Source organism: Chiloscyllium punctatum, chromosome 33 (assembly GCF_047496795.1).
Source record: "Chiloscyllium punctatum isolate Juve2018m chromosome 33, sChiPun1.3, whole genome shotgun sequence".
Taxonomy (NCBI): Eukaryota; Metazoa; Chordata; class Chondrichthyes; order Orectolobiformes; family Hemiscylliidae; genus Chiloscyllium; species Chiloscyllium punctatum.
Window position 1 is genome coordinate 6,760,430 of NC_092771.1, and position 14,110 is coordinate 6,774,539.

General features: G+C 44.2%; 1 protein-coding gene across 3 annotated transcripts in view; it reads right to left on the reverse strand.

Moving 5' to 3' along the window:
- crtc3 (CREB regulated transcription coactivator 3) overlaps positions 1-14,110 on the reverse strand; it is an 86,175-nt gene that overhangs the window by 44,883 nt on the left and 27,182 nt on the right. For all 3 annotated transcript variants that reach the window (XM_072552869.1, XM_072552870.1, XM_072552868.1), the window contains exon 3: positions 1,551-1,687. In XM_072552869.1, coding sequence (XP_072408970.1) covers positions 1,551-1,687 — 137 coding nt within the window. The remainder of the gene's footprint in view (positions 1-1,550; positions 1,688-14,110) is intronic.

The following is a 14,110-nucleotide window of genomic DNA, read 5'->3' on the forward strand; positions in this document are numbered from 1 at the left end:
TTAGTTGTGAAGATGGAGGAGGAAGTCACTGATTGCTGTCGTGCAGGAGGTAGTCATTTAGCCTAATGTATCCGCATTGGCTCTCTGAGCATTTTGTCTAAGTGCTGAACTCCTACCTTTCTCCCTGCACATTGAATGGTTATTTGGATAGAAACAATGTCTTCTTGAATGCCTTAACTGAATGTGCCTCCACGATATTTCCAGGCAATGCATTCCAAACTTGGATCACCCCTGGGAAAACATGACTACAAAAGTCAGTAGTCCCTCTAATTTATTTTCCAGGGTGCGGACCTCCAAGGTCCACCTGCAGTAGCAACTTCTGAAATCAGAAGCCAGTGCAATGGCACATCTCTCACCCCGTGCAAGAACTCAGAAGAACCTTCAAGTAGCTGCGTAGCTCAGGGGGAACACAGATGATGGCATAACTATAACTGAGAGGAATGACAGAGAATGAGAGTTCAGCAAAATTTTTTTTAAAAATCATGTGGTAAGTAGCAAAGGGACCAAGACTGACTGCCAGGGGGTCAGTTTTGACTTGAGTCATATGACTTTAGACAAATTAAATGGTTATGCTCAATTACATCATAACCAAAGACTATGGTTCATCTCAGTATCCATTCAAGATTTCTACGCTCCTTGAGTTCTGGTCTCTTGTCCTTCACTCAACAAGGCAATAATGATCTTGCCTTCAGTAGCCTTGTCTCCAAATTCTGGAGTTGCATCCTTCAACTTCTTACCTTCTCTCGTTCTTTAAGAAATTCTTTGAAATCTACCTCGAATGAAACGTGGGGCATAATATTCTGTTAAAGGGTCAACATTAGTCCAATAAATTGTTGTTCATCCACTCTCTTTACTAACAATAACTCTAGCTGAAAATGTGTTGCTGGAAAAGCACAGCAGGTCAGGCAGCATCCAAGGAGCAGGAGAATCGACGTTTCGGGCATGAGCCCTTCTCCTGCTCCTTGGATGCTGCCTGACCTGCTGTGCTTTTCCAGCAACACATTTTCAGCTCTGATCTCCAGCATCTGCAGTCCTCATTTTCTCCTAACAATAAACCTAGGCAGGTTTCAGTAGAAAACTGTAACTTCACAAGATTCCTTTTCCTTCATCATCACCTTCTTCTTTGCAGAACTATGACTCATGACTTTCATTTCAACCTGTTTCTTACACTGGCTAGGGAACTGGATAATATCCTTGAATTGTCAAGTAACATACTGCTGTTGCTGAGTGCGCTTGGTTTGGTTGTACAAATGTATGATAGAAAAGATCAGGCTTCTGCTTGCACCTCCGCAAACGGCTCCCACTGCCATCACTGGCAGTAACAGCACTATAACCCTGAGCACTGCATTCCTCTGTTATACAGCCCACAATGCTGTCTATAAATACAACCCAAACCAGTAATTGGAAGGATAGGTAATTTCATGCAAATCCTTTAAAACAGCTGAAAAAAAAAGGTTTTGCAGGTCTAACACCATTCTTTACTAAAACCAAAATGAAATTCTACAAATATAACGCAGGATTGGGAAGGGAGGGGAATACAGGCAAAGGATATCTGTCGGCCATGTTTATCCATTGCAGGCTGGCGCCGGCGAGGTGATATCATGTGACTCCGGTCTCTGTGAACCCTCTCCACCAAACCGTGATGCCGTGTTCCTCGTGTAGAATCCACAGTGGGATGGAATGACATCTGAGGGTGGCATGAGAGAAAGAAAAAGAATTTTAAACTGCTGCCCACTATCATTCTACACTGATCAATAGGTTACTGTCAATTGCCTCCATGTCATATTTAAAAGGACAAATTCCACTGTGTCTCCACAGGGAGCACAATGTGGATAGCAGCACATTGACAACATACTGACAACAGGTTACTATATATCTGGACACAACACACACCATGTCATTTTATCGTTATGCAGGTGAAATAATTTCAAGTCACTGATCCATGCACAATCTGGATTTTATATGTTGTCTTCAACGTACTGAAGGATCTCAATGTGCTTCACAGGAACATAATTGGACATGATTTGACATCAATCCATATGTGCAGGTATTAGATCAGGTGGTCAAAAGATAGGTCAAAGACATAAGTGTTAAGAAGTACCTCACACAGTGATAGCAAGGAAGAGAGTTTAGGGAAGGAATTCCCAAGATTATCACTTCTGCATCTTTTCTTCTGTTCTGGCCTGCCATCCATATCTCCTTGTTTACTGACCCTTTTTGTGTGTCTCTCTCTCTCTCTCTCTCTCTCTCTCTGGGCTCCATCTCCACCCAACTGCTCACCTCTTCCTTTCCCTCTGCCCAACCTCAGCATAAAATACTACTTTTTTCTAGCTATTTATAGTTGTGATGAAGACTCAAAACATTAATTCTACTTTCTTCCCACAGATCGGTGCTGGGTCGACGACTTTTCATCATTTACATAAATGATTTGGATGTGAGCATAAGAGTTAAAGTTAGTAAGTTTGCAGATGACACCAAAATTGGAGGTGTAGTGGACAGCGAAGGAGGCTACCTCAGATTACAACAGGATCTTGATCAAATGGGCCAATGGGCTGAGGAGTGGCAGATGAAGTTTAATTTAGATAAATGTGAGGTGCTGCATTTTGGGAAAGAAAATCTTAGCAGAATTTATACACTTAATGGTAAGGTCCTAGGGAGGTTTTCTGAACAAAGAGACCTTGGAGTGCAGGTTCCTAGCTCCTTGAAAGTGGAGTCGCAGGTAGATAGGATAGTGAAGAAGGCGTTTGGTATGCTTTCCTTTATTAGATTAGATTAGATTACATACAGTGTGGAAACAGGCCCTTCGGTCCAAACAGTCCACACCGACCCTCTGAAGAGTAACCCACCCAGATCCATTTCCCTCTGACTAATGCACCTAACACTATGGGCAATTTACCATGGCCAATTCACCTGACCTGCACATCTTTGGACTGTGGGAGGAAACCGGAGCACCCAGAGGAAACCCACGCAGACACGATGAGAACGTGCAAACTCCACACAGACAGTTGCCCGAGGCTAGAAGCAAACCTGGGTCTCTGGTGCTGTGAGGCAGCAGTGTTAACCACTGAGTCACCCTGCCGCCCCAAGAGGAGAGTCAAGGAGAGTCCTTCATGGTAACCTCAGCCGGTGTGGGAATGGAACCCATGCTGTGGGCATCACATTACTTCGGAAACCAACTGTCCAGCCAACTGAGCTATACCAACCAGTGAGCTAAACCAACCAGGAGTATTGGTAGGAGTATATTACAGGAGTTGGAAGGTCATGTTGCAGCTGTAGAGGACATTGGTTTGGCCACTGTTGGAATATTGTGTACAATTCTGGTCTCCTTCCTATCGGAAAGATGTTGTGAAACTTGAAAGGATTCAGAAAAGATTTACAAGAATGATGCTAGGGTTGGAGGATTTGATCTATAGGGAGAGTTTAAAAAGCTGGGGCTGTTTTCCCTGGAGCATCGGAGGCTGAGGGGTGACCTTCAAGAGGTTTATAAAATCATGAGGGGCATGGATAGGACAAAGTCTTTTCCCCAAGGTGGGTGAGTCTAGAACTAGAGGGCATAGGTTTAGGGTGAGAGGGGAAAGATATAAATGAGACCCAAGGGGCAACTTTTTCACACAGAGGGTGGTACGTGTATGGAATGAGCTGCCAAAGGAAGTGGTGGTGGCTGGTACAATTGCAACATTTAAGAGGCATTTGGATGGGTATATGAATAGGAAGGGTTTGGAAGGATATGGGCCAGGTGCTGGCAGGTGGGGCTAGATTGTGTTGGGATATCTGGTCGGCATGGACGAGTTGGACTGAAGGGTCTGTTTCCATGCCGTACATCTCTATGACTCTACGAGATACTGTCAGACCTGTTGAGTTTCTGTTTTTGTTTCAGATCTCCAGCATCCATAGTTTCCTGTTTTGAGATTAGGACTGAGGCAGCTGAAGTCACGCTCACCAATAATGGGGAATTAAAATCAGTGATGCATAAGAAGTCAGATTTGGAGGCGAGATCTTGGAAGGTTCTCGCAGTGAAGAAGGTTGCAAAGATGCGGAGGTGAAATGACAAGAGAATTTGAAAGTAAATTTAAGCAAGAAGAAGGAATTGCAAAATGCTTTATTTATTCTCAGGGGAACAAACACCACATCTGAGGAACTTTATCTCAGAGAGACTGCAGCCTGCAACAAAACACCCGCAGCAGACAAGCCTGGAAAAGTTCAGTACAAGGAGAAAGTGAGGACTGCAGATGCTGGAGATCAGAGCTGAAAATGTGTTGCTGGAAAAGCGCAGCAGGTCAGGCAGCATCCAAGGAGCAGGAGAATCAACGTTTCAGGCATGAGCCCTTCTTCAGGATTCCTGAAAAAGGGCTCATGCCCGAAACATCGATTCTCCTGCTCCTTGGATGCTGCCTGACCTGCTGCACTTTTCCAGCAACACATTTTCGGGCAGCACAGTGGTTAGCACTGCTGCCTCACAGAGCCAGAGACCCGGGTTCAATTCCCGCCTCAGGTGACTCTCTGTGTGGAGTTTGCACATTCTCCCCGTGTCTACGTGGGTTTCCTCCGGGTGCTCCGGTTTCCTCCCACAGTCCAAAAATGTGCAGGTTAGGTGAATTGGCCATGCTAAAATTGCCCGTTGTGTTAGATGAAGGGGTAAATGTAGGGGAATGGGTCTGGGTGGGTTATGCTTCGGCGGGTCGGTGTGGACTTGTTGGGCCGAAGGGCCTGTTTCCACACTGTAAGTAATCTAATTTTCAGCAAAGTTCAGGACAATCAAATCAATCCAACACTGGATCATTTCTGCTACCAGCCTCAGACTGATCATAAGGAGATCTTTTGATCTTTTGTCAGGATACTGTGAAAAGATTCTCAACAACGTTACTGAGCTCATCATTCTGGAACAGTTTATATATTAATGTCAAGTGATGGCCTTCCTGTGCAGTCCTTTCATTGCTTCCCATTGGGTTATATGATTAGATTCATGATTAGAGTGGTGCTGGAAACGCACAGCAGGTCAGGCAGAATCTGAGAAGCAGGAAAATTGATGTTTTGTACAGGAGCCCTTCCTGATGAAGGGTTCCTGCCCAAAACGTTGATTTTCCTGTCCCTCGGATGTTGCCTGACCTGCTCTGCATTTCCAGCACCACTCTAACCTTGACTCTAACCTCTAGCATCTACAGTCCTCTTTGGCTTATATGATTAGATGCCCATTGACTGCTGACAAGTCAGCAAGCTGATGTTGACGATGCACCGAGTGCACCTTGGGAGCAGGCAACACCAAAACAGAGCATTAATTGTCACGTCAATTCATCACAGTCACTGATACAGCATGAGGATTACACTCCTGGGTTACAATACGTTCTCTGAACATAGCCCAAGTTTGCAAATGAGTGTATGGAGTGGAATATTCTTCCCATTTTACACGAACACTGTGAAAATGTCATGCACACACAAAGTTCCATTTGATAGGAACATAGAGGCTCTTTTCTCACCCTGCTGGTACCCCAAGGCTTTCAAACTATGGCACTCCTCTCGCTGGTGACCAGAGATTCTAAAAACCCAGAGACAGTGCGGCACAAGTTAGACTCCACACTTCCTCTTAACTTCTCAAACATTAGGGCAGGAGCTTGTTAATAAGGATCAGTAACAAGCCCCTTCACACTGCACTGGGCCAGTGTGCTTGGATGGACACATCTGCTGCTGCAATAAAGTTCAAGTTTCTATCTTGCTACTTTCTATCCTGGACTTAAGAGACAGACCAGCACATAACTCCTCCGCATTTATACATATCCAGTCTCCGTGGGAACCAGCTCCTGCATTAAAAACCAGGCAAGCATACATAATACATCAATGCCTGTGACATTTTGGCTGCTCTCCACATGTAATGCTCTCCCATCAGACTAGTGACAAGGGAGGCCAGACAAGTGACAAATATAAAGTTGCCTCCAGTATCTCCACTGTGTACACCATACAGCAGCAACAACATTACAGACAGCCTAAAGCAATCAGCTTCCATTGTCAGCTCCTCTGTCTTGGACAGGCTTCATGTGCAGCTCAAAGGGTCTTAAAGCATACTTGAAGCAAACTTGAAACTTCAGTCACTTTCGATATCAATGACTTGGATAAAGGGATTGAATGTACACTTGGTAAATTTTAGATTAGATTAGATTACTTACAGTGTGGAAACAGGCCCTTCGGCCCAACAAGTCCACACCGACCTGCCGAAGCGCAACCCACCCATTCCCCTACACTTACCCCTTTACCTAACACTACGGGCAATTTAGCATGGTCAATTCACCTGACCTGCACATCTTTGGACTGTGGGAGGAAACCGGAGCACCCGGAGGATACCCACGCAGACACAGGGAGAATGTGCAAACTCCACACAGAGAATCGCCTGAGTCGGGAATTGAACCCGGGTCTCTGGCGCTGTGAGGCAGCAGTGCTAACCACCGTGCCGCCCATCATTTTCTGATGACACAAGGCCAGGTAGGAAAGTAGGTTGTAAAGAGGTCATAAGGAGTCTGCAAACGGAAATAGATAGGTTCAGTAAGTGTGTAAAAATTTGACAGATGGAGTATAATAATGTGCAAAAATGCAAACTTGTTCACTTTGACAGGAAGAATAGAAAAGGATAGAATAAACATTTAAACAGTGTACTATTTAAATGATGAGAAATTACAACACTAGAATGTACAGAGGGCTTTGGGAGGTCCTGGTGCATGAATTAGGAGTGGCACAGTGGCTCAGTGGTTAGCACTGCTGCCTCACAGCATTGGGGACCTAGGTTCGATTCTAGCCTCGGTCGACTGTCTGTGTGGAGTGTGCACATTCTCTGCATGGGTTTCCTTCGGGTGCTCCAGTTCCCTTCCACAGTCCAAAGACGCGCAGGTTAGGTGGATTGGCCATGCTAAATTACCCACAGTGTCCAGGGATGTGTGGGAAATGCAGGGCTACAGGGATACCCACACAAGAATTAACTTTAGCTAAATCTCTAAGGAAAATCTTTTGAAATTATGGCAGGCGAGCGATGTGGTGGGGGGATTCTGGGATGCTCTTCGGAGAGTTAGTGTGGACTTGTTGGGCTGAATGGTGCTCCAGTGAAGTCAGCTAACTCTGTAAGACTGAGAAGCAAACACTGGAGCCTCCCTATTCTGTGTCTTTCTGACTGGTCAGAAAGAATAGGGAGGTTCCAGTGTTTAATTCTCAGCTTTTTGCTTCCAGATTTAATAAATGCAATCTTGTGACACAAACTATGCTGGTTAGAACTTACTAAATGGCTGACAAAGCAAACAATGAAATACAGTAAAAGATGGAAGGCCCACATTTGTATCACACTGTGCACAACTTCAGGACATCCCAAAGTACATCCCAGCTGTAAAGTACTTTTAAAGTGTAGTCACTGTTAACAATGTAGGAAAACGTGACAGCACACTCTCACAAACAACCAGTGACCAGATTAGATTATATTAGACTCCCTACAGCATGGAAACAGGCCCTTTGGCCCAACCAGTCCACACCGACCCTCTGAAGAGTAACCCACCCAGACCCATTTCCCTCTGACTAATGCATCACAGGCAAGTTAGCATGGCCAATCCACCTGACCTGCATATCTGTGGACCGTGGGAGGAAACCTGAGCACCCGGAGGAAACCCACGCAGACACTGGGAGAATGTACAAACTCCACACAGACAGTCACCTGAGGCTGGAATTGAACTTGGGACCCTGGTTGCCAACCACTGAGCCACTGTGCCACTCTGATAATCTGGTATTTAGTAATGTTGGTTGAATGACAATTTGACTAAAATACTTGGGAGATCTCCCCTGCTCCTTTGCGAAACCCCCCTGTGGAAGTCTTAATGCTTACCAGCCTCAGACTGAAGTTTAAAGTCTCATCTGAAAAATGGCCAACCTGTCTTGCTCAGTACTGGTTTTGTAGTGTCAGCATGGATTAAGTGATCAAGTCTCTGGAAAGTGCATAAACAATGTTCACAAGAAAGCAAAAAAAAGATTTTTTTAACAAGGAGAGATTAAATGTTACTCTGGGAGACCATTCTGAATTGCAATTTTTGCATATAATAGGCACTGACACCATTGTTTATTTGTACATTATCAGGGGTCAAAACAGACAGGGGTGCACTGGACCAAAACAGGCATGTTTCACAGTGGATCAGCAGCAGCGTAATTTTTTTTTTCCGCAGTAAATCAGCTCAATGTCAGCTTCTTGCACAATTTCAAATATTTTATTGTGCAAGCTGACAAGGAAGGACATGTGGGAGCTATCACAGGGAACTGCAAAACTGGCTCCAAGGTAAACCTGCAGTGAGACTTCAGGATAAACTGTGATGACTGAACAGAGTAATTCCACTGTCAGCTTGGGTTCAATGGGTAACATCTCGGCTTCCAAATCAAGGATTGTGAGTTCCAGCTCCACCCGAGAGCATTAATTCAAGCTGCCCCTGTACTGGAGTGTGGTATTGTCAAAGCTGTTGGCTTTCCAATGAGGTATTAAAGGCCTGTCTGCCCTCTCAACCAGACAAACAACAAGGCACTTCTTGTTGACGTCCGAACCAACATTCACCTGTCACCAACGACACTACATTGTCGCAAATAAAGCCCTGTGATGCTGGAGATCTGAAACAAACTAAAAAAAAAGTGCTGGAAAAACTCAGCAGGTCTGGCAGCATGTGTGGAGACAAATACACAGAGTTAACATTTCAGAGTTTATGCTCTGGCTAAGAGTTACTCGATTCAAAATGTTAACTCGCCTTCTCTCTCCACTGATGCTGCCAGATGTGTTGAGTTTCTCCAGCACTTTGTTTCTGTTTGTATGACATTATCCGATTTATTTTAGTCATCACCATGCTATCTGTGGGAGGTCACCGAGTAAAAACTGGTTACTGAGATTGTGAAAGGCAGTATATAAGTAAGAGTCTTTTGTTCTTTTCACATTTACCAGGTGTACACAATTTTGGATATTATACATCATCTCAGTGTCGCACTAAGGAATCTACACTTTTCCATTTTCTTTTGACAACTTAGTTCCCTCAGTGCTTGAGACAGAAGTCCCTGCTCCCCCCTGCACCGATCTCCCTGCTCACCTTTACAGATCCACCTGCCTATTTGCTGCCTGTGCTGAGGTGGAGAAAGTGTGGAACTGGGCTGGCAATTGGTGTAGCCCCAAACTCCAGACTCCATCCTGTCGTTAAGCAAGGCAAACATTTCCACAGCAGGACAGTCATCGGCACACTGAGTTGCTGGAACCTGAAGTTACAGTCTCACGTTGTACTCCATAATGCATGAGGGAATATCCACAATCAGAGATATGGCACTCAGGTAGTTCAGAATATAGAATATCCTCTTACTGCTACATGCTGCCAGTGAGGTTACAATAGTTTGAAAAATTAATCAAAAGTTACACTTATACAGCAACTTAATACATCTCTCAGAAACCATCATTATCTTCACAAAGCTAAAAGCTATGTGCAGCAGCCACATCCCTCCCTCTCAGTGAGAAGGAGAAGCAGTTTTCCATGTTTAATATCCTGGTTGAAGAGGGATGAACCTTAGTCAGGACACAGCATGCATTCCTTGGGCCATGTTTGATATTGCTGGTAGATGTTGAACACTTATCTGAGCAGGACAAGGCATTGGTAAATCTTCTGTGAACAGGGAGACTTTATTTAATGTCTCAATGGGTAGCTCTGACAATGCAGCGCCTCCTGTACTAGAACTGGGTCCTCAGAGTGTGCTGAGGTCACTGGAATGCAGCATGAACCCAATGACTTTGGAATTCAGAAGAGAAATTACTCCCAACAGAGTCAAGCTGACAAAAATCAAAGTGTAAATTCAGAACATCAATGTAGTTAAAATGGTTTTGCAACAACAAACTCACAGGCATCCTGTGCCTTTAAGAACAGTGGTGTTTTGTAATCCCAGTGGTGTTCTGCTCAAAGATATTTTGATAATTAACTCCATACCCAGAAAGAGAGAGACAAGGGGGAAGGGCAGCAGCAGAACATAAACAGAGAAACCTTGAACAGGACAAATGAGAGCAGGCAGGAGGGGACAGTAAACAGAGATAGAGATGACACAGCTCAAACCCAGTGACCTTCCCAAGGACACCAGTTTCTGCCACATAATTGCGGACTGCAATGCATTTAGTGATTACATTCACCAACATAGCTATTGCGCACAATCCTGGTACACAACTCTTGTCAGCTAGTGGCTACCAGGAATCTCAAGGACTTCACTTCTTTTAATCAGCGTCGTCTCTCATCAAGGAACATTGTACTGTCAACGATGTTGTCTTTCTGATAGTTTGGAGACACTGGTGTTGGACTATAACCTGGTGCTGTGCGATTTTTAACGCTTTCCAATGAGGCATTAAAGCCCTGTCTGCCCTCTCAACCAGTCAAAGAGCAAGACAGTTCTCGTTAAAGTCCCTGTGGGATATACAGTAGACCCACATGGTGCCACTTCATGGACTGGGTCATGGAAGGCAGGACAGAAAAATCAAATAAAAGCAAAATATTGCAGATGCTGGAGATTTGAAATAAAAACAGTGAGCGCTGGAGAAACACAGCAGGACTGGCAGCATCTGTGGAGAGAGTCCAAAGACTCCAAAAAAGAGTCCTGCTCAGTTTCACCTGCATTGTTTGCTTTTACTGCAGTAAGGTGCAGTTTCAGTCTCCAGGGTGTGCATTTTCTTTTAAGGGAAAGCGTGCACTGTAGGTGCTGGAGATCAGAGTCAAGAGTGTGGTGCTGGAAAAGCACAGCAGGTCAGGCAGCATCCGAGGAGCAGCAGAATCAATGTTTCAGGCATAAGCCCTTCCTGATGAAGGGCATATGCCCAAAACGTCAATTCTCCTGTTCCTTGGATGCTGCCTGATCTGCTGTGCTTTTCTAGCACCACACTCTTGACTTTCTGGTAGGGGGTGAGTTAAATAACTGCACCTCCTAGCTGGGACTGAGGCTAATTGTGATGCCTTCCACTGTTCACCTGGGTCAAGATCTACCCCACAGAACTCTGAAATGGTATGGTGTTAACTGACATGGAATCCACAGACAAAACCAGATTTACTGGTTCTTTAATCACTCAACAATGTGACAAGCGTGTACTGGAATTGCTCACTTGGAATCAGGCAAACAGCTTCTAAGGGTGGGAATGTTCAGCTAACAGAAATAACCCCACCTCACCTCTCTCCTAGGCATACACTCCTTCAGTCAAAACACCATCTAGGTCCGTCCTGAATTCACTGACTAATTTCTTCCCAACCCCAGCAGGAGACAATGCCACCTTGTGAATCTGTTTGTTTTTCTCTCTGCAGAACTAGAATCTTTACAGCTTGTGTTTTTTCCATGGTTTGGAGGTGCTGGTGTTGGACTGAGTATAATTGCTGTTTTTTCAATCTAGGTTTGTTGAATATATCACATCAGTTGCATGGCACTTTTCACTATAAATTCTGTGTGCTATGATCCTGCTTCACCAGTTACCTGATGAAGGAGCAGTGCTCTGAAAGCTTGTACTTCCAAGTAAACCTGTTGGACTATAACCTGGTGTTGTGTGATTTTTAACTTTGTTTTTTTTCCCAAACAATGTATTTCAGCTCAACTTCTCTACGTCTGTCAGAATGTGAATCACCGCAGTTTAATTGACAGCATAACCAAATCATAAATACATATGATTCTGTCATCCATCAGGTTCTGAATCACAAAGATTTACAACTCCTGTAAAATATCTTTATAATTTTCACACAATATCTTTACCCAGTGCCACGATAATGAGGTGTATTGACAGAAAGGAAAACTGCAATTAAAAATAAATACTGTACAGGAAAGACATTTCAATAAACACCATGGTTACTGTGAAGCTGAAAATTTATGAACTGAAAAGGGTTGAAAAATGTGGTGCTGGAAAAACACAGCAGGCCAGGCAGCATCTGAGGAGCAGGAGAATCGACGTTTCGGGCATAAGCCCTTCTTCAGGAATGAGGAAGGGCTTATGCCCGAAACGTCGATTCTCCTGCTCCTCAGATGCTGCCTGGCCTGCTGTGTTTTTCCAGCACCACATTTTTCAACTCTGCTACTCCAGCATCTGCAGTCTTCACTTTCTCCTGAACTGAAAAGGGTGACAGGTGAAGGTGCAGGAGGTGACAGAGGATGTGGCTGCTCCATTTCAGATGGAGAGGCCTCAGCACAGTTTACAACAGCAGACAGAGGCATGATGGGCCTTAAAGGCCTTTATTTGTTCTGTATGGTTCTAAAATCACTATAAAATAGGGAGATGGAGTTAAAGCAGCACCACATTAGGTTAAAAGTCATGAGGCCAACAAGGCAGGCCTGTTTTCACTGTGTAGCCAGATATCACCCCACCCACCTCCTAACCACATCCCCTAACCACTATATATACCACATCCCTCAATCTCACCACTTCATGCCTCAATCCCTTCTTTTTCTAGAAACAAAACCAACTACCTCATGGTCCCAATTAAAGTCTTTCTTGGGAATTTATTCCATTATACAAAGTTAATAATGGTGTCACCAGCTTCCCTTTTAACTAACTTTCTTAATCTTTCAATTTGTCAATTTCCTTTATAATCCTTAAAATGTCCATGCTATTTCCAAACATAGCATGCAGCCTATCCTGTTTACTGCAGTCATTCTGACCGCCCAGTCAGTTCAATTCTGGATTACTCAATCATTATCATTTGAAAACTGGAATCTAAACTAAGCAAATTGATGCAATAAAACGCATTGATGCTGGAAGCAACTGTGTCATATACTGCCCTCCCTACCCTTTCAACTATCTACTCCCATTTAATTGGCAGCACATTGGCTCAGTGGTTAGCCAGGGACCCGGGTTCAATTCCACCTTCAGGCGACTGTCTGTGTGGAGTCTGCACATGCTGCCCGTATCTGCGTGGGTTTCCTCTGGGTGCTCCGGTTTCCTCCCACAGTGAATAGATGTGCAGGCTAGGTGGATTGCCATGGGAAATTGCACATGGTGTCCATGGGGAATGCAGGGTTAGAGGGATAGGGTAGGGACTGTAGTTCTTGGTGGGATACTCTTCGGAGAGTCAGTGTGGAATCGATAGGCTGAATGGCCTGCTTCCACATTGTAGGGATTCTATGATCAATAAAGGTGGTTGTCACACAGCAGGACACCAAAAATACCTGCTGGGATCTCAATCTGGTGGCCATGCTTCAGGTGTGAACTGTGATAGCAAAGGTGAGGGGCTATTCTACTATAGGAAGCATCACAATCAAATCTGGTAATGGTTTCGTCGAACATACAGACTTGCCATTGGATGCAACTCATCGATTAGCACAAAGATTTGCTTGATCCGTCCCAAATTCAAATACAGTCCACCGGCAGTGAGCCGGCTAGGGGTCAAGGATGGGGCTCTTCCCGATTTGTGTGACTGAATTACATGTTGTCCCTACGCAGGGAGACACCATAAATCTGATCACCTCCAGAAATATTTGCTACTGGCATCACTTCATAGAACACATTAGTGACTCAAAGTATACGAATTATTTGGCACAACATTAAGTCATTGGAAAAATTAATTCAATTTAATCACAGATTGGTCTAACGTCATGTCTCAACTGGAAAAACACCACTAATTAAAAACAGTAGCCCCCCATTCCAAATTGACACCACCCACTAACGTAGATCACTCCCTTGCAGTTCTATAACATTGCCCACTGTCAATCTTAAATAATTTCATCACCAATGTCCCTGCGACATGCTCCCATCTCCAGAACCATGTTCCCAATGTTCTCCCCATCTCTCTCCCTTTCGTCTAACATCCTGCTCAAAATGCAACCCATCTCTTCCAGAATTGTTTGTTCGCTCTGTAGGAATTACGCCAAGTGTGTTTGTTAGCTCAATTAACCACCTTACTCTCATGCGAACATTTCTGTCCTGAACCTGCTGCAATGCTCCAAGGAATATTAATTGGAACATGTTCCAATTTTGCATTAGGATGGAAGCATCCAAGAGTGCAATGCTCAGTGAAAAATGATACATTTGATTGTATTTTCTGCAATAGCTGACTTGAACTGCTTTGCAATGGACTCAGATAATTTATGAATTAAATATATATTTTGGAAATAAATAAAA